The following is a 26,597-nucleotide window of genomic DNA, read 5'->3' as shown; positions in this document are numbered from 1 at the left end:
ATTGAATGGCGGTGCAGGCTCGAAGGGCCGAATGGCCTACTCCTGCATCTATTTTCTATGTTTCTATGCAATGAAAATACCATCACCACATCCACATTCCTGTCCAAGGCTTTACTTGGATAGGTATTGTTACTGCCAAAAATTGGGGTAAGATCCTTGGCTATGATTTTATTGAATCTCAGGTCATATACAGGTGTATGAGGATCTTCAGAGCCAACTCCTGCTTCTATATCTTGGGCTCTTCTGCAATAATATTAATAGTGCACAAATTGGTGGTAAAGTGGCATTTGACGTAGGTGGTATTGACAGTGAGGATGGATATCAAGAATTGCAGCAGGATTTGTGTGTTCTTCAATGTATAATGCACAGTGGTATTACTCACCCTCTGATTGCAGACATTTGTGTGGCCCTAAAGCCGGATCAGGAAAGCCGTTACAATGTATAATTGTAGAATAAAATTTGGTCGATGCTTTAGCAATGCGAGGCAAAGAAGGGTCTGTATAATTTACATAGAATAATCCAAATCGGTCAGCGTAACCTACAGCCCATTCAAAGTTGTCCATCAGCGACCATGCTGTGAAGCCCCGTACATCGACTCCATCAAGTTTAATAGCTGTGCGTGAGATAGAAAATAGTTAGAATTCTCTTCCATCCCTGTAAGTATTATTCAACAAGTTGTCAGCATCTGTTATAGATCAGAAATGGGATAGAGGAGAGGATGTGAATATATGGGTCTAACTAGCTTTAACTAATAGATTTAAAGTGAGAGGAGCAACGTTTAAGGGAGAAGCACATGGCTAGAATTTTACAGATTGAGAGTGATGAGTGCTTGGAACACATTGCAAGGGGTATCAGTAGAGACAGATATGATGGTGTAATTTGAAAGGGTTTTAGATAGGCACAGGGATATGCAGGGATTGAAATTATATGGATCACATGGAAGCAGAGGAGATTGTTCGGCACGGGCATGTGAGCCGAAGGGCCTGTTCCTGTGATGTACTGTTCTATGTTCTGTTCTAACAATAATCTGAGTCTATTGTTGGTTAGGTGTTGACAACTCCATAACTTAGATAATAAATATTGAGCCAATTGCTTCACAGGCAGCAGTTCAGCGGTAAATTCTCAGAATGGAGTTAGAATGAACAATGGACCGGTATCGGTAGACATCAAACAGTGTGGATCAGCAATAACATGTCCTCCTATGTGCTTAACTCCTTGGTCTACTCTTGGCACCCATGACTGTATGGTGAAGCGCAGCTCCAAAGCCATCTATAATACACTTGCAATACTCCTGTGTAACATGTGATAAAAGTGTGCTTGAGTTTTTCCTCGGAGTAGCATGCAAGGTCCAGAAAATCTGCTCATCCCATGGGTGACAAGTTATCAGAGTTTTACTGCATTGATGTGAGTTGGGTTTAAATCTAAATGCTTAATTTGAATTGGCAGTAACATCTTGTATTATTAAAGGTTTTCATTTGAGGCATGGATGACATGAATTGATATCCATCAAATATCAATATTAAATTATTTCATTAATATACAGTATTTGATATTAATATCAAATAACTGGTTTAAATGTGTATCATGTGTTGATAAAACAGTAAACAGTGCAAACAGCAGGGCTTTACATTTGAAAGTGTTTATGAGGGTTAGCAAGTGTGCCTTAAATACTCGATAGAGGGTTAGTGTAGCAGTAGCTGTTTGGCAAATAATATTAGACTGTTTATCACCTAGACTTCACTTGCATTTGAGCGGATGTTGTAGGCATGTGCATTTGTCGGTGTTATTAAAATACAAGATGTCTACAAAGTCAACAGAAAATGTAAAAAGGGAGATAAATGTAGGGTTGCCAAATGTCCCGTATTAGCTGGGACATCCCATATTTTGGGCTAAATTTGTTTGTCCCATTTGGGACCTCCCTGGTCCCGTATTAGGCCACTGTAGGCCCCGACACTGTCGGCTAACGGAGCTCGTTAACGTTAACAGAGTTTGGGGAGCGGGGCCGAGTGTGTTCGGGGAGCGGGGCCGAGTGTGTTTGCCTAACGGAGGTTGCAACTCGCCTCCCGGCCCGGGCGGCCATCATTGGTGGAGCGGGAGCACATGGCCGCTGGCTGGGTGAGGTCATGTGGGGCGTGGGCGGTGACATCACCTTGTCTTGTATTTGGGAGTTAGAAAGTTGGCATCCCTAGATAAATGCCTCATGCCTTTTAAAACTTCATTTATGTAACTCCGATGATAATTGATCCTCCAGGCATCATTGAGCCCTTTATCTCCATGCTCTGAAACACCATTTTCTGTTAGATAAATTGGAGGATTGTTGAACTCTTTTTTGATCCAGTTAAGAATTTTCCTGTAACCCCATGGAGTTACTTTCAGCCAGAAAGTCCCGGAACTAAGCCAAGTGCGATCTACGGTTGTCCCAGTTCCTCTGGAAATAAAGGAGGAATTATTTCACACAGTAGAAAATTTTAACAGAAAATGTTCAAAGAGAAGTCTATTTTTGCCCATTTTTAAATCTATTTATAAGTACATACTACGATGGATGTACCTCATTTAAACTTTACAGTCCTCTTTCTTCTTTTCTAGGAAAAAGTGGTTGGAATTCTTATGTTCCTAGGTTCATTTAAATAGAATTATCTGAAGGATATCCTGATGTAGCTGCACTGAACTGAGCTAACCCAAGGCATTGAAGCACCAGCAAGATAAATTCAAAGAATATTGCCGAGAATCTATGTCCTCTGGTTTTGTGATTTCCCTACCCTACGTAAAAAACTCAATGCATTCGCCCTATCCCCCTCATGGTTTATACACCTCTCTATCATCGATCATCCCTCAGCCTCCTGCGCTCCAAAGAATAGAGTCCTAATCTGTCTAGCTCAGTCCTTCATGTCCTGGCAACATCCTCAAATATCTTCTCTGCACTTTTTCCACCTTAATGACATCTTCAGTTGGTGAGATAGACACAAAAAGCTGGAGTAACTCAGCAGGACAGGCAGCATCTCTGGAGAGGAAAGGGTGACATTATCTAGATATGATTATACTATACAAAAATACAATCAAGTTAAACTATCAAGAAAGTTAGGAATTCCCATTGAAAGATTCAACAAACTGGGATTTTGAGTTGTGAGAGTGCAGTTCAGGAAGAGAATATCGAAAATCTTATTATTTTTGAAGGCAGTGCAATCATTATTAAAGTCGAGGAACACAGAGGTCAATTTGATTGATTATAGTTTTCAAAAGGAAGTAAAGCTGGAAAATATTACAGAAATAAGATGCGATAAAGCCATGGAGAATAGAAAGGCTGACTGTTGTGTTTTTCATATGGAGAAAACGTAGATCGATAAGGATTAAAAAGACAAAATAGTTTAGCTGACTCATGGGTGGAGTTTGATGATCATATTGGTGGTAATGGTTATAGTGCTTGAATTCAGGGATGGAGCAGTTTATTATTCATTTTCCACTGGCAATACAGTTGTTAGATAGCATAAGTGTTGGGGGCAGAGGGAAGTATCATTGATGCATGTATGACAACAAAACACATGTCTAGCAATAGCTATGTGTAAATAAAAGGGAGGAGGGCATGGATTGCTGAGGGACTCCAAGTAGTAAATTGGTTCACCAGATGGGTATGTTTGAGCAAAACGGTGTGTGGACAATTCATCGGGATCTTCTGCCAGAGGATAGGAATTGGAGGTGATATCATAAAATAACCTCAATCTAACTAACATTTAAATCTAACGTATTATGTCCTTGTTTCATTTAAAACCTTACCTGTCAGCATCATACATCGGGATAATATTTCCAAAATTGACATTGAAAGCCAGCACAGTGGTGTAGTGGTTAAATCCCATAAAGTCATAGGTCCCTTTAATTTTCTTTTTTTCAGATTCTGTGAATTCAGGGAGCCTGAGAAGATTATTCGAAAGGCAGTTAAGAATCTCAAAATATTTTTTTTCCTTGCCAAATTTTACCACTTGCACCAATAATTCTCAGATCTCACTGTGTTAGATGGTTTTATTTAAGATTTTAAATTACTACTAGACTAAGTGGACCCGTTGGGCCCAAACCTCTCCTGCATTGATGCAGCACCCTCTCCTCCCCTCTCCCCTCTCCCCCTCCCCTCTCCCCTTCAATTCTCCCCCTCAACTCTCCCCCCTCCCTCCCTCCCCCCGCCCCCTCCCCCCCCCCCCACTCCATCTCCCTCAACCCCCCTTATCCTCCCTCCTCCCTCCCTAGGAGATAGATTTAAACTTTAAAATGTGAATAACTTTAAAAATATAACAACGATTTCAATGAAACTTCTCCCATTAGCACCAAAAGGACAACGATGAGTAAGGTGGGTCTAAAATTGTCGTGCTATCGTGTACCATTTTGGCTGTAGCTCAGGAACAAACAAACAAACAAACGAGAGTTTTAGTATATAGATGATGAAAACACGTTGGATTGTTTAGGTTGGCAAAGATGTCCCACATCCTATTAATGGTCACAAGTATGACAAGAGGGGAATATTTAGGTAGCCCAGTTAAGTTTGTTCAATGGTCAACTGATATTATCCTGGCAACCAAAGTAATTTTGAAAGTCCTCTCATTATCGTTCTTCAATCGCTGTTCCTTACTTAATCTATTCCCAAAGAATTCTAAGGAATAATGGTGGACTTCTATTGTACTAGTTTTATAATTGTTGGCAGTTTTATGGTGTTGCAGTTGTGGCACTGATATTCTCCTCTTTGAATGCCCAGAGAATGCCTAGCAGGTGGTACCTGAAGTGTGATGTGAGAAGACAAATGGTTGATTCCGACCAAACAAAGCAGAAACCAAGGCATTTACACCTCGTTAGCTCTAAGTTACAAAACAATTACCTGGATAGACATCGCCTAATGGATCATATAAGAAAATAACTGCAGATGCTGGTACAAATCGATTTATTCACAAAATGCTAGAGTTACTCAGCAGGTCAGGCAGCATCTCGGGAGAGAAGGAATGGGTGACGTTTCGGGTCGAGACCCTTCTTCAGACTGACTAAAGGATCATTATGGGTGTTTATGCTACACCTACACTGTTCCAAATTATAAAAACAAGGACTAGCAAATGCTGGTTTACTCAAAAGGACACAATGTGCTGGAGTAACTCAGTGGGTCAGACGGCATTTCTGGAGAACATGGAAAAGTGACTTGGTTTTGGGTCAGGCCCCTTCTTCAGACTAATTCCACAAAGTGCTGGAATAACTCAGCAGGTCAGGCAGCATCTCTGGAGCATAAAGTGCTGGAGTAACTCAGTGGGTCAGGTAGCATCTCAAGAGCAATCTGAAGAGGTATCCCGACCTGAGCCAATACATTGTCTATCACTGCTCCAAATTGATGGGCAGTATCCATTAACTAAGTTAAAATAACCCAATAAATTTCCTGGTAGTACAGTGAGGCCAGAAATCTGATGGATTTCTAGACAATATGGATCTTTGTCCAAGCAATTTTTGTTTTTTTTATTCTTTGAAACTAGCATTGAAATCATGTTATTGATTCAATGTATAATTACAGCAATAACAATAAATTCTTATAAAAACATTAAAGCATTTACAGGATTTGAGTCATTTTCCAAAGGCAGCATTAATTTAATACAAAGCTGCAATTAACGTAAACAAAGAAATATGTGCTATTATCTGGCTATATATTACACACTAAATACTTTAGTCATTGAAAATGCTGATTTCTTACCGAGACTTGGCCAATCCTTGAGCCAAGCTCATCTCTCTCACACGTGTTTTCATTACCTCATTGTAGTCACCATCTTTAAAAATTGGAAATGCAAACCATCCACCATAAAACTAAAGGGATAAAAATATTAAATCAGGCTTTGGTAGTGTCCAAATTCTTTGTGGGCTAAATTAGTAGCTCTTGAACATTGGTTTGTGAATCACAATCAGCATTTGTTCCGTGCCTACCCTTTGTAAGGCAGATTGCACAATATCTATGCGCTGGCAATTTATTATTACAATTGCTTCATACAGCCAGCAGTAACTGTGCAACTTGTGTGCATCATTGCATTTAAATTCCACGCTGTATCTCTAAACAAAAAGCTGTATAGTTTAGAGATACAGCGCAGAATTTACAAATTTTTCCAAACCAATTAACCTGTATGACTTTGGAGTGTGAGAGGAAACCGTAGAGCCCGGAAAAAAATCCTGTAGGTCACAGGAGGAATGTACAAACTCCGTACAGACAGCACCCTTAGTCAGGATTGAACCCGGATCTCTGGCGCTGTAAGGCAGCTACTCCACCGCTGTGCCACCGTGCATTTCAACCATTTCAACCATTTTAGTGTATATTTCTAAAATACAATGCAGCTTGGATGATGAGCTTGCTGGCATTTGAGGGAATCTTTCAGAATGCAGAGAGTAGAGCACGTTTCGACGAAAAAGAAAAATTCTAAGAGGTATGTCCACCATCCGTGGTTAACCAAAGAATTTAAAGGTAATATAAAAAGAGTATAATTGTGCAAACATAGATGTACAACATTGGGTAGAATATTTTAAAAATCAGCAAAGTAGATTAATAACTAAAGTAGATTAATAACTAAAAGGTTAATATGAAAGGGACGACTAGAATTTCAGATATAGCTGGCAGAAATAAAACAAAAAATAGTCAATATTTTTGAGCTATTTAAAAAAGGAAAGAACAAAGTGAGCATTGATCCAATAGAACATGAGAAATAGAAGTGGTAGTCAGCCTTTTGGTAGTTCACGCCTGCTCTACCATTGACCAAGACATTGAATGATCTGCCACAGCGCTATTTTCCTGCTCAATCCTTTTATCATGATTCCTCTGTTGACTAAAGGACTCCAATGATCTACCACCCCCTATGTGATTAAGTTTTTCTTTATCTCAGTTCTAAATGGACAACTTACTTGGTGACTCTGATCCCGGGATGTCAACTTCTCCGCAATTCTCCCAGCAATCAGCCTGTAAGAATTCTATTTTGATAAGATTTTTCGAAAGAAAATGCAGGCCTCCTTTGGGCCAACCTGTCCAGCAATACCTGGAGTTAGTCTAATCATTCTTTGCTGCATTCCTGCTACGAGCAGTATATCCATTTTTAAACAGAATCCAAAACCTTAAGCTATACTCCCAGATGCAGGCTCACCAAAGGCTTATAGGATTGTGTCCGGAAAATTAATAATAAAAAGTAATGGGGTGGCTAATGATGAAATTTCAGTATGAATAAGATATGTACCATCCCAGAAATAGATGTCAATCGGGAATTGGAAGGGAGGGGGAAGCTCTAGAAAATTGCAATCGCAGGGTTAAGGGGATACTGTGCAAATTGTTGAAGTTGATGAATTGCTGGATTCCATTGGGCTGTATTCCAGGGTTTTAGCTTGGGAGAAAGCTTATGTGGTGGGTTACATTTTCCAAAATACCTTAGATTCCAGAAAAATACCACTAGATTAGAAAATAGCAAATGTGACCCCTTTAATACATAAAGATAGAAAGCAGGATACTACATAGAAAATAGGTGCAGGAGTAAGCCATTCGGCCCTTCGAGCCAGCACCACCATTCAATATGATCATGGCAGATCATCCAAAATCAGTAACCGTTCCTGCTTTCTCCCCATATCCCTTGATTCCGTTAGCCTGAAGAGCTATACCTAACTCTCTACATGCCAGTTAAATTAACATCTGTCATGGGGGAAATGTTAGAAGGGGTTAACAAATTGTGAATATGAAGATGAGGTTAAAGGGAATACAGGAGATATTGGAGAAGACTCTCGGAAGAATGGGAACAGAAGTTCTAGAGGGGAAAAGAGATTAAGGGCAGGGCCATTTGTGACCGATGTGAGAGGGGAGGTAAATACAGAAGTTAAAGTGTTGTACTTAAATGCGCGTAGTATAAAAAATAAAGTGGATGAGCTTGAGGCTCAGTTAGTCATGGGCAAGTATGATTCATTGTTGTAGGGATCACTGAGACATGGCTACAAGAGGACCAGGGCTGGGAACTGAATATTCAGGGGTACACAACGTATAGAAAAGACAGACAGGTGGGCAGAGGGGGTGGGGTTGCTCTGCTGGTAAGGAATGATATTCATTCCCTTGCAAGGGGTGACATAGAATCAGGAGATGTTGAATCAGTATGGATAGAAATGAGGAATTGTAAGGGTAAAAAGACCCTAATGGGAGTTATCTATAGGCCCCCAAACAGTAGCCTCGACATAGGGTGCAAGTTGAATCAGGAGATAAAATTGGCGTGTCACAAATGTAATGCTACGGTGGTTATGGGAGATTTCAACATGCAGGTAGACTGGGAAAATCAGATTGGAAATGGACCCCAGGAAAGAGAGTTTGTAGAGTGCCTTCGAGATGGATTCTTAGAACAGCTTGTACTGGAGCCTACCAGGGAGAAGGCAATTCTGGATTTAGTGTTGTGTAATGATCCTGATCTGATAAGGGGACTAGAGGTAAAAGAGCCATTAGGAGGCAGTGATCACAACATGATGTTTTACTCTGCAAATGGAACGGCAGAAGGGGAGTAAAAGACACCTGTGGCTGACGAGGGAAGTCAAGGACAGCATAAAAATTAAAGAGAGGAAGTATAACATAGCAAAGAAGAGTGGGAAGACAGAGGATTGGGACTCTTTTAAAGAGCAACAAAAGTTAACTAAAAAGGCAATACGGGGAGAAAAGATGAGGTACGAGGGTAAACTAGCCAATAATATAAAGGAGGATAGCAAAAGTTTTTTTAGGTACGTGAAGAGGAAAAAAATAGTCAAGGCAAATGTGGGTCCCTTGAAGACAGAAGCAGGGGAATTTATTATGGGGAACAAAGAAATGGCAGACGAGTTAAACCGTTACTTTGGATCTGTCTTCACTGAGGAAGATACACACAATCTCCCAAATGTTCTAGGGGCCGGAGAACCTAGGGTGATGGAGGAACTGAAGGAAATCCACATTAGGCAGGAAATGGTTTTGGGTAGACTGATGGGACTGAAGGCTGATAAATCCCCAGGGCCTGATGGTCTGCATCCCAGGGTACTTAAGGAGGTGGCTCTAGAAATAGTGGAAGCATTGGAGATCATTTTTCAATGTTCTATAGATTCAGGATCAGTTCCTGTGGATTGGAGGATAGCAAATGTTATCCCACTTTTTAAGAAAGGAGGGAGAGAGAAAACGGGTAATTATAGACCAGTTAGTCTGACATCAGTGGTGGGGAAGATGCTGGAGTCAATTATAAAAGACGAAATTGCTGAGCATTTGGATAGCAGTAACAGGATCATTCCGAGTCAGCATGGATTTACGAAGGGGAAATCATGCTTGACAAATCTACTGGAATTTTTTGAGGATGTAACTAGGAAAATTGACAGGGGAGAGTCAGTGGATGTGGTGTACCTCGACTTTCAGAAAGCCTTCGACAAGGTCCCACATAGGAGATTAGTCGGCAAAATTAGAGCACATGGTATTGGGGGTAGGGTACTGACATGGATAGAAAATTGGTTGACAGACAGAAAGCAAAGAGTGGGGATAAATGGGTCCCTTTTGGAATGGCAGGCAGTGACCAGTGGGGTACCGCAAGGTTCGGTGCTGGGACCCCAGCTATTTACGATATACATTAATGACTTCGATGAAGGGATTAAAAGTACCATTAGCAAATTTGCAGATGATACTAAGCTGGGGGGTAGTGTGAATTGTGAGGAAGATACAATAAGGCTGCAGGGTGACTTGGACAGGTTGTGTGAGTGGGCGGATACATGGCAGATGCAGTTTAATGTAGATAAGTGTGAGGTTATTCACTTTGGAAGTAAGAATAGAAAGGCAGATTATTATCTGAATGGTGTCAAGTTAGGAAGAGGGGATGTTCAACGAGATCTGGGTGTCCTAGTGCATCAGTCACTGAAAGGAAGCATGCAGGTACAGCAGGCAGTGAAGAAAGCCAATGGAATGTTGGCCTTCATAACAAGAGGAGTTGAGTATAGGAGCAAAGAGGTCCTTCTACAGTTGTACCGGGCCCTGGTGAGACCGCACCTGGAGTACTGTGTGCAGTTTTGGTCTCCAAATTTGAGGAAGGATATTCTTGCTATTGAGGGCGTGCAGCGTAGGTTCACTAGGTTAATTCCCGGAATGGCGGGACTGTCGTATGTTGAAAGGCTGGAGCAATTAAGCTTGTATACACTGGAATTTAGAAGGATGAGGGGGGATCTTATTGAAACATATAAGATAATTAGGGGATTGGACACATTAGAGGCAGGAAACATGTTCCCAATGTTGGGGGAGTCCAGAACAAGGGGCCACAGTTTAAGAATAAGGGGTAGGCCATTTAGAACGGAGATGAGGAAGAACTTTTTCAGTCAGAGAGTGGTGAAGGTGTGGAATTCTCTGCCTTAGAAGGCAGTGGAGGCCAGTTCGTTGGATGCTTTCAAGAGAGAGCTGGATAGAGCTCTTAAGGATAGCGGAGTGAGGGGGTATGGGGAGAAGGCAGGAACGGGGTACTGATTGAGAGTGATCAGCCATGATCGCATTGAATGGCGGTGCTGGCTCGAAGGGCTGAATGGCCTACTCCTGCACCTATTGTCTATTGTCTATTGTCTATTATCACTAAAGATATTATAGTGAGGCATTTAGAAAAATCAATCGGACATAGTTAACGTGATTTGTGGTAGGTTAATTGGCTGGGTAAATGTAAAAAATTGTCCCTAGTGGGTGTAGGATAGTGTTAATGTACGGGGATCACTGGGCGGCACGGACTTGGAGGGCCGAAAAGGCCTGTTTCCGGCTGTATATATATGATATGATATGATATGAAATCACATTTTATTAATATTCTTTGAAGATAATGTGCTGCGGATAAAGGAAAACCAGTGTATATATTTGGTAAGGTACCACGTCCAAGATTATTACAGAAAAAAAGCTCATGGTAGAGGGGGCAGAAAGCATTAGCGATAAAGTAATGACTTTCTGGTTGGTAAGATGCAACAGCTGGTGTGCCATGTGGATTTGTCCTGGGGCCTCGACATTTTATGATTTATATACATGGCCTACATGTAAGGCACTAAAGATTTTTTTGCTTACAAGCCAAAGATAAGTGGGGAAATGGATTATGAAAAATATGAAAGGAGGCTACAAAAGGGTAAAAAAAGTTTAAACGAGGGGACAAAGATTTGGCAAATTAAATATACTGTGGGAAAAGATGGAGTTTATTTTGTCAGGAAAACAATGATATTTTATCTAAATGTTAAGGGTTTACAAACCTATGCAATACAGAGAAAACTGGGTCTTCTGCTGTATGATTCACAAAAGATTAGTATGTAACTAGGAAAGCTAATATGTTATTTGAATTTAGAAAATTGAAGAAATTCTAGTAACCTCTATTTTGCAGGTTTCGGTCGTTCAGGGAAGCATTTACTGCCACCTTTAGGCAAAGCAGGTCTTTCCAGCATCACCCCAATTGCATAATGGAGTTGAAGGGGAAAAGAAAATTGCGACATCTTTTTCTGTCAGGTATCAATTATTGTCGGGAATTTTTTGAAGTAATATTTCTAGGTTTTTGTCAATTTTCTTTCGACCAGTTTTCTCTTGTGATCCCATGTTTTTGCTCTCGGTATCAAAATTCTCCTCCTGCACCTATTTTCTATGTTTCTCTGGCCATAAATGTGTTACATTCAATTTGATCTTCCTGACATAGACTCTTTGTTTAGTTTAGTTTATTATTGTCACGTGTACCGGGGTACAGTGAAAGGTTGTTGTTTGTATGCTATCCAGTCAAAGAAAAGACTATACATGATCACAATCAAGCCGTCTACAGTACACATAAAGGATAAAGGGTACAACGTTTAGTGCAATATAAAGTCCGATTAAAGCTAGTTCAGGTTTCCAGTGAGGTAGATGGGAGGTCAGGACCGCATTCTAGTTGACGAGAGGACCATTCAGTTGCCTGATAGCAGCTGGGAAGAAACTGTCTCCCTGAATGCGATTTCAAACGTCTGTACCTTCTGCCTGATGGGAGAGGGGAGAAGGAGTGACTGGGGTGAGACTGATCCTTGATTATATTGGTGGCTTTGCAGAGGCAGCGTGATGTGCAGATGGAGTCCATGGAAAGGAGGTTGGTTTGTGTGATGGTTTGGGCTATGTCCACAACTCTCACCAGTTGCTTGCGGTCTTGGATGGAACTGTTCCCAGATCAGGCTGTGATGCATCCTGATAAAATGCTTTCAACGGCGCATCTGTAGAAGTTGGTGAGAGCTGTTGGGGACATGCCAAACTTTCTAAGCCTTCTAGGGATAATGGTATTGAAAGTAGAGGTATAGCCAATAAATATGAATCTTTGCTATTCATTGATTCTTTATGATTGGTAAAGATATACACCGTGTTTCATGTGGGTTTCTAATCTGTCGAGAATTTAGTATTTTTCGGATGACAGAGAGTTGACAGGAATTTTAGATGCAGAGGCTCCTATGTGTTTGAATACAATTGCAGTGCAGTTGGTTGCATCTTATCCATAAACATGATCCTTTGCTTTACAGCGATTTTGGCCAGAAATAGATTTTTTTCTTCCTCCTCTCTTAATTCAGTCAAGAGTTATATTTAGCTCTTAGGACTAAAGGAATCAAGGAATATGGGGACAAAGCAGGAACGGGGTATTGATTTCAGATGATCAGCCATGATCATATTGAATGGTGATGCTGGCTCGAAGGGCCGGATAACCTACTACTGCACCTGTTTTTCTATATTTTCTGTGTTTCTCAGCTTATTTACCTAAATAAGATACAAACTAATACTACCTTTTATTTCTTACCATTAAATGTCTATTTGCTGCATCAACATCTTCTTGTTTGTATGGGTTCCTTGGTTCAACCCAGTCAGAGTTTATTGTTATGGAGATCAGACCGTGCTGTTGTGACCTGTACGTTTCATTATACAAATGCCAAACTTCAGCGTGGGCTTTGATTAGATTGTGAGCAACGACATAAGGAGCCGTGCCCAATCTTGTACCAATACCTGCAAACATAAGAAAGAATGGCTTACTAAATTTTTTTAAAAATCATAGTTTTAAACATAATTGGGATAGAAATTAATCCTTGGCTGCTGAGCATGTCTGGTAATTGCTGTATCTTGCACTCCTGAAATTCAGTTCTGTTGACTTCAAAAAGCTGGATTATAAAAGCAGAATATATTGCATTCCCATTACAAAATACGTCCATTGTGTGTAATGATGATATAGTTTTATATCCAAAAACTGTGGTGTGATGAGATTTGATAGTCATTAACAGAATTTTCATTCATTCGGTGCACTATCTCATTGCATCTATTCTTCTGTTGGAGAAATGAACTAAAATATTTAATGATATGGTCTGGAAATTGGAGCTGACATGGGAATCTGAATCTCTTAGCTTTATGATCTAGATTTTGTTTTTATTCATTACCACCTGTCAGTGTACCCATTATTACTGCTCTGGACAATTACATAAATACCGCTAATTACTGGAAGGTCATCCGCATGAAGCACATCCACAGAGATAATGTCTCCCAGCTCATTACTTTCAATCCACTGATCCTATGTAGAAATGTGTCTAAGTCTTTGCAGAAAATCACAGCTCAGCACCATGGTTGAAAGCTACTTCAAATCGTAGGACCTCCAAAATTTTACCTGCTACATTTAATATGGAAAGCTTGGATCAGAACATGCATCCTTGCAATTGTAGCATGATAAACAAACAACAAATTAGGAGTTCTGCAGAACATCACTCTAGCAAGCTTGATCAAGCTAAGGATTCCATAACGATAGTCTACTATAAGTGTGAGGCTGATGTTAGAATGGTTAACTAATCTTAAACTGGAATTAACGATAATTTATCTTCCAAATTATTCTATATTATACAAGTAGAAAGTAATACCTGATAGAGATAAATACTATAAACAATCCTGTAATTGTGCTTTACTAGCTTGCTAGCTGCACTGTCGCAAATGTCTAAACTTTATTATGTTCAAATGTATAAAATCATGTCCTATATCAAATATTTGAAGTTTTACTTCAGGCACAGGGCAGCATAGTGGCGCAGGAGTAGAGTTGCAGCCTTATAGCATCGGAGACCCGGGTTCGATACTGACTATGCGTGCTGTATGTGCGGAGTTTGTACGTTCTCCCTGTGATCGCGTGGGTTTTCTCCGGGTGCTCCGGTTTCCTCCCACATTCTAACGACGTGCAGGTTAATTGTCTTCTGTAAACTGCCCCTGGTGTGTAGGATGCAAAACTGGCCTAATGTTGAATCGTTGGATGGCATGGACTCGGTGGGCCGAATGGCTTGTTTGCACACTGCATCTCTAAAACAAAAAACTAAAAAAACTAAATTAATTATCCAAAGGGATTATTAGGTTCCCACACAACTGAGCTTATGATATTGTGGATTATTGACATGAAATGGAAACAAGAAAATACAAAAAAGAAAAGATTGTTTGACAAAGTTAATGGTTATATTTACATTTTCCAGCAAAAATGAAAATGGAGTTTAAGTAATAGTATGCATATGTGCGTGTTTATATATACACTACCTGGTGCAGCAGTACCATAGCCATAACCAAGAAGTGCTGTATTGTAAGGCTCATTTAGGGTTATCCAGAACTTCACCTTGTCACCTAATTTCTGAAAACAGAAATGAGCATACTCTACAAATCGGTCAATTGTGCTGCTATTCTCCCAGCCACCAACATCTTGGAGTGCTTGAGGCAAATCCCAGTGATAAAGTGTAACCTGTAGATAACCAGCAGATAAAGAAGTAAATATTATCATATCATCATATCATATATATACAGCCGGAAACAGGCCTTTTCGGCCCACCACGTCCGTGCCGTCCAACGATCCCCGTACATTAACACTATCCTACACCTACTAGGGACAATTTTTACATTTACCCAGCGAATTAACCTACATACCTGTACGTCTTTGGATTGAGCATGGTTGACTTTAATAATTTTCTGATAATAGGTTCACGATCTAAAATTACATTTTATACTGTAACATTACTGCACAAAAAAATGTTCCTAATATTTTGACGGCATGAGTAAGCAGAAAATAATTACCACATTCTTTCGAACTACACAAATAAAATACTTATTTTAAGTTTATAAAAAAAAAAAACTGCTGGAGGGACTCGACGGGGCAGGCAGCATCTGTGGAGGAAATGGACAGATGTGCATTGAGTCAGGTCTCTCCTTCAAAACATTAAAGGGTCCTGATCCAAAATGATGCCTGTCCATTTCCCTCCACAGATGCTGCCTGCCCGGTCGAGCTCCTCCAGCAGTTTTGTTCTTTTTGCTCAATATTCCAGCGTCTGCACCCTCTTTCGGTCTTCAATTGAATAAGCTGTTTAAATCAGTAGATTGAATAACTATTAGGATTATTGTATTTTACTGAAACCAGACTATGAGAAGAGGGTCTCAACCCGAAATGTCACCCATTCCTTCTCTCCAGAGATTCTGCATGTCCCACTGAATTACTCCAGCCTTTTGGTGCCTATTAAAGGCAATTGCTACATTTCAAGAACTGAAATTTTAAAATAGCTTTTCTTTCCCTTATATTGTATACCATGATATTGGTAACTATTGGGACATTTACTAGAAATTAACCACATGCATCTTCACATAAATGTTCATTCATTCCAAAGAAAAATACACAGATGTATCATTACCCAACTTTAGCACTATTTCAGCAATCAGTGGCTAAATTCAATTTAATTTTTATAATAGCAAAAATGTGTTTATCTCAAAAATCAATAAATGTTCCTCACTTTTCTACTGGTATGCATGCCTCTGCGATTTTCTTTGTCATTTGGGCTGTAGTTTTAAAGTGCTTGTTAACTTTGCCCTCAGAACCTTTGCCTAGATTTGTGAATCGAGATGGTAATAGTTGGCAGGTAATTCTGGTGTAGTTCTTGTATATAATCCATGCACATGCGCACGCTAGTTGGGTACTCTTCACTTATCCATGGGTACTGAAATGACTTCCACCAGGTTTGCTCATTCAAACAAGTCTAAAATTAAACCTGATGTTATCCTAGTTTGAATGGCTCAAATTCTGTTGCATTAAATAGCTGAGGCCTGCAAACTTTCTTTTTTACATTCATTTTCAGCTGAGTTGAGATCTCCTTTATTTTATGTTCCAACATGAAAGATATTACAATAAACATATCAAACCGTATAGGTCAAAAATGAAGCATAGTTGTTTTGGTTTGATGTCCACAAATGATGGATGTTTAGTTCCATTTTTCACATGTCAGTAAAAATGGTCTTGTTAATTAGTGGTGCTTAGCTGGGGCTTGATGTTAGCTTTAAGGAGAGCATCAATAAACTTTATGTAGTAGTTCAATCCAATTTCATTAACAAAACGTGTGGTTCCATCAGGGAGAATGCGAGGCCATGATAGGGAGAAACGGTAATGGGTGACTTTCAGTTCTTTGAGAATAGCCACATCCTCTTCGATCTTGTGATAGCTGTCACATGCTGTATCTCCTGTATCGCTGTTACCAACTTTCAATGAAGTATGAGAAAATGTGTCCCATATGCTAAGTCCTTTGCCATCAGCTCTCCAAGCTCCTTCAATCTGGAGTTAGTTGGATAACAGTAAAAGTGCAATGCATTGATTAGTTTAGTTTAATTTAGAGATACAGCATGGAAACAGGCCCTCCGACTCACAGAGTCCACACCGACCAGCGATCCCCACACATTAACACTATCCTACACACACTAGGGACAATTTACACATACACCAAGCCAATTAACCTACATACCTGTAGGTTATGGAGTGTGGGAGAAAACCGAATATCGCAGGGAGAACGTACAAACTCCGTACAGACAGCACCCGTAGTCGGGATCAAACCCGAGTCTCCGGCGCTGTAAGGTACAACTGCACTGCTGCGCCACCATGGCCGCCCAAGTTTGTAGGAGCAAATGTAAAGTTTGTTGGGGCAAATTTTTATTCCGTATCTTTTTTTAATATGGTGATTTGAGAATTTAGTAAGGGTGAATTTCTGTTACCTGAACTGTTGTAACGTGAGATATCCTGCATGTAATTGTATAATAATGGCACGGTGGCACAGTGGTAGAGTTGGTCCTTACAGCACCTGAGACCCAGGTTCGATCCTGATGTGGGTGCTTTCTGTACAGAGTTTGTATATTCTCGCTGTATTTTGATTTGAGTATAGGAGTAAAGATGTTTCCACTGGTGGGAGAGTCTGGGACCAGAGGTCATCGCCTCAGAATAAAAGGGCGCTCTTTTTGAAAGGAGGTGAGGAGGAACTTCTTTAGTCCGAGGATAGTTAATCTGTGGAACGCATTGCCACAGAGGGCTGTGGAGGCCAAATCAGTGGATCTTTTTAAAGAGATAGACAAATTGTTGATTAGAATGGGTGTCAAGGGAGAAGGCAGGAAAATGGGATTAGGTGGCTGAGATCAGCCATGATTGAATGGCGGAGTAGACTCGATGGGCCGACTGGCCTAATTCTACTCCTATAACTTGTGAACTTGTGATATCCTTGTATATTAATATCTGTTCTTTAGAAATGACGTATAAGAGTATCCTTCACAGCCGCTGGCCATGCCTCTGATCATAGTTTGGATATAAGATGCAGTGGAATTCTGCTGTTGCTTTCTTTGGCAAATACACGTAGCTAGTGAAATAATGAAAGCTAATTGATATCCTCACCTCTAGAAACAAAGAACTGAAGATGCTACAAAAAAAACACCACATGCTGGAGTAACTCAGCGGGTCAAGCAACATATCTGGACAACATGGACAGGTGACATTTTGGGGTGGGACCCTTCTTCAGATGCAATACTCCAGCACTTTACGTTGTTTTGTGATATCTTCACCTACTTGGCATCTTTGTTTCTGATCCTTTATCATTCTAATCCATTATCCCACAAGAAGTGTAGATTCCATCTTGATAATTTTTTAAGGTGCACTTTAAAACAATCCTTCAAAACAAGTAAAATTCGTTTCCCTGTCTATAAATTGAATACATCTATTCTGTCGTTAGTTGGCGGTTAATCTTGGGGTGATAATTCTTAGAAATGAATATTTAATAAGAAATAGTGGAGACAGATATGAGACGATCCCACATTATGTTGGCAAAACCACTTTCATCAATCATATTAGAAACATAGAAACAGAAAATAGGTGCAGGAGGAGGCCATTGGCCCTTCAAGCCAGCACTGCCACCAGCTCATTGTGATCATGGCTGATCATCCACAATCGATAACCCCTTGCCTGCCTTCTCCCTATATCCCTTGATCCCGCTAGCCCCTAGAGCTCTATCTAAATCTCTTTTAAATTCATCCAGTGAATTGGCCTCTACTGCCTTCTGTGGCAGAGAATTCCACAAATTCACAACTCTCTGGGTGAAAAAGTTCTTTCTCATCTCAGTTTTAAATGGTCTCCCCTTTATTCTTAGACTGTGGCCCCTGGTTCTGGACTCCCCCAACATTGGGAACATTTTTCCTGCATCTAGCTTGTCCAGTCCTTTTATAATTTTATACGTTTCTATAAGATCCCCTATCATCCTTCTAAGTTCCAGTGAATACATAGAAACATAGAAACATAGAAAATAGGTGCAGGAGTAGGCCATTCGGCCCTTCGAGCCTGCACCGCCATTCAATATGATCATGGCTGATCATTCAGCTCAGTAGCCTGTACCTGCCTTCTCTCCATACCCCCTGATCCCTTTAGCAAAAAGGGCCACATCTAATTCCCTCTTAAATATAGCCAATGAACTGGCCTCAACTACCTTCTGTGGCAGAGAATTCCACAGACTCACCACTCTCTGTGTGAAGAAATGTTTTCTCATCTCGGTCCTAAAAGACTTCCCCCTTATCCTTAAGCTGTGACCCCTGGTTCTGGACTCCCCCAACATCAGGAACAATCTTCCCGCATCTAGCCTCTCCAACCCCTTAAGAATTTTATATGTTTCTATAAGATCCCCCCTCAGTCTTCTAAATTCCAGCGAGTACAAGCCCAGTCTATCCAATCTTTCCTCTTATGACAGTCCCGCCATCCCGGGGATTGACCTCGTGTGAACCTACACTGCACTGCCTCAATAGCAAGGATGTCCTTCCTCAAATAAAAATAGATAAAAAGAAAATGGACTTACTGATAGATAATACAAATGAGCCATTTTAGGAGGAAGCAGATATAATAGATCATTGTATTCATTTCTTATTAAGATTTTTGTTGTAAATGAATTATAGTTCTTGCATTTTAGTTATCAAATTGTACCACACTATTTCAATAGAAAATGTAAAAAAAGCAAGTAACATCAGGCATGAAAGTTTAATTCTACATTATCATTACAAACATGAAAAAAGCACATCACATTTTTAGTTAAAGAACTATATTCTTCGCCAAACGCTATTCAGCTGACTTAATGACTAACCTGATAGGCAGCAGTAGCAGCACTCCAAGCAAAGTTCTTTGGAAATTCACCATGCAGAAATTCATCATCTTTCTGTCTTGGGAAACCATTGCCATGAATTATTCTTGCATAATAGTGCGCTGATCGCTTGGGAGTTCTTTGCCTGTTAGGATCTTTGAAGTTTACATGATGTAGTCCAAATTGTAAACTGTATCCACTGACCCATTCGAAACTGTCCATGAGGGATCTGGCAGCATAGCCTTTAAGATTAACATGGTCCAACTTGTAAGCTGTAAATATTTTTGAAGAGAAAGTAGTTAATTTCCAGATACTTCAAAAACATTATTCTTATTGGACATTTAGTACATCAAATACATCCATATTAATGCTAAGGAAATATTTTTAAAAGGTATTTTCTAAATCCACCAATCCATAACTGTGCTCTGATGTGTCTCATTTTTTCAAGGATTTTTTGTGCTTTATGGTCCTGTAATTTGTATATTGTTGGATCTAAATTCAAGACAATTGGTAAAAATATATGATAGGATTTTATTTAAAATTGCAAAAGATTTTGAATGAATCAATGTAGAAAAGCAACGGGAAAATTCCAGACTATTCCTATATGATTTTGTTAGACAATTAAGAGACAGCAATGGAAACAATTAATTTAAAAGTTGGAATTTGTCCAAATGTTCTAAATGCCATAAGTACAAAGACATCTATTACTGCATCTGGCAGAAAAACAGAAACAAAATAACCTTTCAGTGCTTCGTCGATGTATGTTTTGTAGTAGAATATCCTATCCGTATCGTCCACACTCGAAGATGATTTAGTAGCTACTCCATTTTCCGTTACATAAATGGGAGGATTATTATATTATCATATCATATATATACAGCCGGAAACAGGCCCTTTCGGTCCACCAAGTCCGTGCCGCCCAGTGATCCCCACACATTAACACTATCCTACACCCACTAGGGACAATTTTTACATTTACCCAGCCAATTAACTTACATACCTGTACGTCTTTGGAGTGTGGGAAGAAACCGAAGATCTCGGAGAAAACCCACGCAGGTCACGGGGAGAACGTACAAACTCCTTACAGTGCAGCACCCGTAGTCAGGATCGAACCTGAGTCTCCGGCGCTGCATTCGCTGTAAAGCAGCAACTCTACCGCTGCGCTACCGTGAGTTCAGTAGTCTCCTCAGGCCCCAGGCTACAGCCCTAAAATTCTTGGCAGATGTAGTTGGCCAACTCTGGTCAAATTGTTCATCTGTGTCCCTGTCGTATTCATAAGAAAAGGTTTTAAGTTTGTTGGTCTGATGACTAACAATTTTTGTGGTGTACGTATTGATGCACAAAACATCTGCAGAACCACGGATATAAGTTTTTTCCTTCTCTGTAAATTGAGGAAGACGTGAAGTTGGCAGGCGTTGCAATTCACTCTTGTTTCCAACTGCCCATTTCATCGCCTCAGGATAATCACCATTTTAAAAAATCGGATGGGCGAACCAGCTCAGCTTAAACTGTAAGTAGCGATCAGCTGCAGCCACGTCTCTGAGGTCATTAGTCACCTTTGGTTCCACCCAATCTGCACTAAAGCTAATAGAAATTAAGCCCTTCTGCGTGCTCCTATATTTATCATCGTAGGTGTGAAAAACCTTGGCGTGAGCCTTCAGCAATACATGTGCCACTCCGTATGGAAGATCACCAGGCTTTTTTAAAGATGGGGGAAAGGCACCTGTACCGTATCCTTCCCAGATAAACACAGAGGGTTCACTAAATGTTATCCAGAACTTAACTCTATCTCCAAATGTTATGAAACAGTAATCAGCATATGCGTTAAATAAGTCAATCAGTTCTTCATTCTCCCAGCCTCCAATATCTTGAAGTGCTTGAGGGATATCCCAGTGGTAAAGTGTTACCATCGGTGTTATGTTGCTTGCAAGAAGACTGTCGATCAGTTTATTGTAATAATCAACCCCCAAAGGATTCAGTGACTCCTGTCTCCCATTGGGGAAAATTCGAGGCCATGAAAAAGAAAAATGGTAATTTTTAACTCTCAATGCTCGAAGCATATAAAGATCTTCATCAATTTTATTGTAGCTGTTACATGTAATATTACCATTCAGGATGTTAAGATTATGGGTGAAATTGTCCCAGATACTAGGTCCTTTTCCATCAGCATTCCACCCTCCTTCAATTTGGTTCGCTGAAGTGGAGACACTCCATCCAAATTCTTCTGAGAAGGTGTCATGTAAAAAGTTGTCCCTTTCCATTTCATCCTGATTTGAAAACTTTTCCCAGACAACTTTAGCCTTTGATGGCACTTCTGATGCTGGTAAATCTGTCAGCCTTTTAATCTTGTTGAGAGTGAGACTCTGAACTGAATTGCTCGAGGAACTGTTAACAAAACCATTATTCTCAATTATCTGTGTGTAAAAATATGCAGATTCCTTTGGAGTTCTAGGTCTATTGGAATCTTCAAAATTCACATAATGAAGTCCAAATCTATGGCTGTATCCTTGTGGACCTTCAAAGTTGTCCATTAGTGACCATTGTGTAAATGCTCTTACATCAATCCGATCCAAAATGAAAGCTGGTTTGAGGTGGTTGAGGAGAGAAAGGAAGATGATGTTAGTCATGCTTTTAAGTAACTACATGTAACAAAGCAGTATGGGGGTCATCATTTTAAAAGTCAATATTGGTTTATTTTACCATTGTCACCGTGGGAAGACTGATTGATTCCTGGCACAGCCAGAAGTACATGTGCTATGATGGCTGTGACCTCCATCTGATTGGCTTGCAACATGCATTGAGCTGAGACTGAAATATATGGTTGTAAGGTTGTAGCCATAGGAAGCAGCAAACCATTGGGATATACAAACCAGTGAATGTGAGGACTTAAAGACAGTATCTGCAATTTGTAATAAAAACAGAAAGTGCAGGAAATTGCATTTCAGGAAGCATTTGTGGAAGGGAGAACAAAGTTAATGTTCAGGAAGGGACTGCAGATGCTGATTTACACTGAAGATAGACACAAAATGCTGGAGTAACTCAGCGGGTCAGGCAGCATTTCTGGAGAAAAGGGATAGGTGACGTTTCGGGTCGACAACCTTCTTCAGACAAAGAGTGTTTTGGATCAGACAGATAGTCTATGTATAGATATCAAAAATTATTACCCTTATTTTGACAAGAATTTCTACAACTGTAACAACAACAAACTTACCCTTCAATGCCTCATTAATATAGGCAGCAGACGTCTCTGTTCTTAAGGTATCATTTATCAAATCATTACCATCCGTTGGCACTCCATGTCCTGTTATATAAATTGGAATATTTGTACCTGTATATTCATGTCTAACAAAATTTAACAGCCTTCGCAGTCCCCATGGAACGATATATATCCATGGAGAGGCAGTCGGCGGCCATGATGGGTGTATTTGTGGGGAAAAATACCCAATACGATTGTAGTTTGAAGCACATGTGTTATTTGTGGTAGAATTGATCAGTCGAGAGGTATAGTGACTGAGGCCAAAGAAATCTGAAGTTCCATTTATGTACTTTTTCTCCTTTTCTGTAAATGATGGCAGTTGGACAGGAAGAGACGAGCATTCCCGATTATATTTTTCTATCTGTTTTTTTAAGGCTGCCGGATAATCACCATTAGCAAAGATGGGATGAGCAAACCAGCCCAACATAAACTGCAGGTAACGATCAGTTGTTAAAACGTCTGTTGAATTTTGAGTGGAAGGCTCGGCCCAGTCTGAATTTAATGCTATTCCTAATTGACCATGTTGTCGAGAACGGTAGTTTTTGTCATACATGTGCCAAGCTTTGGCATGGGCCTTGATAATGGAGTGGCCAACCTTGTAGACTGCGGTATTTAAATCACTGATTCCAGGTGCATGCTGCCCTGTGCCATATCCAGCATAACTAACAACCCAGGGCTCATTAAATGTGATCCAGTATTTCACACGGTCTCCAAAGGTGGCGAAACAAAAATCTGCGTAGTCGGCAAAAGTATCTATTACACTTTCATTCTGCCAGCCACCAATATCTTGCAACGACTGAGGAAGATCCCAGTGGTATAATGTCACCATCGGTTGAATATTGGACTCCAGAAGACCAGAAGACTATCAATTAATTTATTGTAATAGTCCACTCCATCTTGGTTCAGTTTGGCACGATAGCCAGTTGGAAAAATTCTCGGCCACGACAGGGAAAACTTGTAAGTGTTAGCTCGTAAACCTCTCAACAAATAAACATCATAATCAATTTTATTGAAACTATCGCAGGCAACATCTGCAGTTTGGTTTCTTTCTATTTTTCCCTCATGAGCAAACTTGTCCCAAATACTTTCACCTTTCCCCTGTTCAGCCCAACCTCCTTTGATTTTAAATGAGGCTGTAGCTGTGCTCCAAAGAAAGCCACTGGGGAGCGTGCCATACAAAAAGGAATCCCTCTCTGCTGCAGACTGCTTTGAAAACTTCTGCAATACAGTTTGATAGGATGTAAGACCAGATGCTGTGGGAAGTTTGACTTCATTCAATTGTTCCACATGCTGAAGTTTAACTCCATCTTCCATTGGTGAAGAGGTACTGAAAACATTAAATAAAATGTTAAAATACTTCAAATTCCATTCTAATCCATAAATTTCTTTGTCTGAAATTCAGTGAACTACTTGCAAATAAAAACCCACGAGCTAAATAGGAGCCAATTATTCCGTAGTGGGATTATTGCTAGGGAATAACTAGGCAGAGAAGATAACTAGTTTCGTTTAGAGATAAAGCATAGAAACAGGCCCTTCGGCACACTGAATCCGTGCCGACCAGCGATCACCTGTACAGTAGTTCGACCTTACACTCCAGGGACGATTTACAGAAGGTAATTAACGTGCAAACGTTTGGAATCTGGAGGAAGCCGGAGCATCCAATGAAAACTCACTCAACCACTCACAAGGAGAACATGCAACTCCATACAGACAGCACCCATAGGCAGGATCGAATCCTGGTCTCTAGCACTGTACTGCTGCACCACTGTGCTGCCCATAATGATGTAAAGATGGAACTATAGGTGTAGTAGATTAAGAAAATTTTAAAAGTTGCCTGTCCTCTAGATCTACTGGCTACTTATAAGAAGGGATTTTTGTCCAGTCGCAGACTGTATATTTTTATTATTTGTGTACCTCGAGAAAAATTGTTTTTCACTGTGTCGGTAGTATGACCAAAATCTTGGTCAGACCTGTACTTAAGGAGGGTTTTGAAAAATTAAAGAAGTTGGACAGGTGCTGTAGGTTTGAAGGAAGAATGCAGGGGAAAGATGTGCAAGGAAGTTGTTGGGCCAGTGGAGACGATTGCAATGGGCAAGTGTGAGGGCATAGGAGGATTTAAACAGATAGAACATAATTTTAAATTTTAAATTTTAAATTTCCAAGTGTGAATGTAGTTCAGGATTAACAAAATGATGTGAGCGAGATGTAATGGAAGGGATAAAACAGACTTTCGGCTAAAATGGAGTTGAAATCTAACAGCCATATGCAAACTTTTCAGGTAAATTAACAGTGCCACATATCAAGCAAGCAGGCTCACTTCGAACAATGTACAATGGGATAAAGACAACAATGTTTGAACTGATTTTGGAGGATGCCCAGGAGAGTATTGGAATTATTGAGTCTGGAATTTGCCAGGATATATTCAGGGTTTCAACAGCAAGAAGCTAAAGCAAAGGTATCACAAAATGCTGGAGTAACTCAGCAGGTCAGGCAGCATCTAGGAGAGAGGGAATGGGTGACTTTTTGGGTCGAGACCCTTCTTCAGACGAGAGTTTAGCAACATGCAATTTACGTTGAAGAAGCTAAAGCAAGATGGAGGCAACAAATGTGCAATCCAATTTCTAGGCCAACTGGTTTTTACATTTTTTTAAAAACAATTGTTTTGAGTGATTCATAGAAAATATATTTCTCCCTTTTATAATACATATAGTTACAAAATGCGCATTTAAACTTTGACTGAATTATCAATTTTTCAAATTTTCACGGAGATATACCTATTTATAGAGAAACTATAACATTATTGCAGTTTAAGAATGTTATATTTAGATACCTTTTTTGATCTGAGTTGCCTGTTTGATAATACAATGGTAAACTGTCCAAAAAGTAATTGGCATCATAGCCAACAATTGGAACCTCATGCATGGTCACAGCTGCCAGTAAGAAAAATCAACATAGCAAAATTATTCTAAACTCTGAACATACTGTAACATACTAAGATAAAAATAATATTTTTTATTAACATTGATATCTATTGTACTTGTATTGTATTGTATTGTATATATTCGCTGGAATTTAGAAGATTGAGGGGGGATCTTATAGAAACTTACAAAATTCTTAAGGGATTGGACAGGCTAGATGCAGGAAGATTGTTCCTGATGTTGGAGAAGTCCAGAACAAGGGGTCACAGTTTAAGGATAAGGGGGAAGTCCTTTAGGACCGAGGTGAGAAAGTTTTTTTTCACACAGAGAGTGGTGAATCTGTGGAATTCTCTGCCACAGAAGGTAGTTGAGGCCAGTTCATTGGCTATATTTAAGAGGGAGTTAGATGTGGCCCTTGTGGCTAAAGGGATCAGGGGGTATGGAGAGAAGGCAGGTACGGGATACTGAGTTGGATGATCAGCCATGATCATATTGAATGGCGGTGCAGGCTCGAAGGGCCGAATGGCCTACTCCTGCACCTATTTTCTATGATTCTATGTATTGTATTGGGGGCAAACTACCTGGGGCGCTTGTGAAACTTACCAGAAAGCATAACATTTATTTTATCATCAAAGACCTACACCACCCTCTCATTTCATTATCACCACAAGGAAGTAGATAGAGGAGCCCGAGAACCATGACCCCCAGGTTCACGAGTAGCTTCTTCCCAGCACGAGTCTCTTGAACATTACACAACAGTAACTCAGCAACTATGAACCTCTATGGACGATGTCTTTGTTTGCACAATTGACTTTGCTTTCTTGCATTCATGTTATGGTTATTGATTAATTGAATTTTGATTGTTATCTGTGTGTAGTTGCGTTTACAGGCATGTTAAGCTGCTGCAAGTAAGAATTTTATTGTTCTGTTGTTGGTACATACGACAATTAAACATTCTTGACTCTCTTGACTCTTGAGATAAGTTGAATTACCATAAAATAATGTATGTTCAATTAAAGCAG

General features: G+C 40.0%; 1 protein-coding gene across 1 annotated transcript; it reads right to left on the bottom strand.

The window, feature by feature from the left end:
* Positions 1–1,810: 1,810 nt before the first annotated feature.
* LOC144595768 (lactase/phlorizin hydrolase-like) lies at positions 1,811–25,579 on the bottom strand. The gene is given in 13 exon segments (XM_078403394.1): positions 1,811–1,842; positions 2,199–2,428; positions 3,772–3,906; positions 5,711–5,820; positions 12,777–12,979; positions 14,531–14,733; positions 16,291–16,577; positions 19,405–19,673; positions 20,142–20,274; positions 20,574–21,982; positions 22,613–23,516; positions 23,519–23,984; positions 25,488–25,579. Coding segments are annotated over 13 exon segments (4,473 nt in total).
* Between the last annotated feature and the right edge of the window lie 1,018 nt (positions 25,580–26,597).

Source organism: Rhinoraja longicauda, chromosome 8, assembly GCF_053455715.1.
Source record: "Rhinoraja longicauda isolate Sanriku21f chromosome 8, sRhiLon1.1, whole genome shotgun sequence".
Classification (NCBI taxonomy): Eukaryota; Metazoa; Chordata; class Chondrichthyes; order Rajiformes; family Arhynchobatidae; genus Rhinoraja; species Rhinoraja longicauda.
The sequence above is the reverse complement of the archived record's forward strand: the minus strand, read 5'-3'. Positions and strand labels throughout refer to the sequence as shown.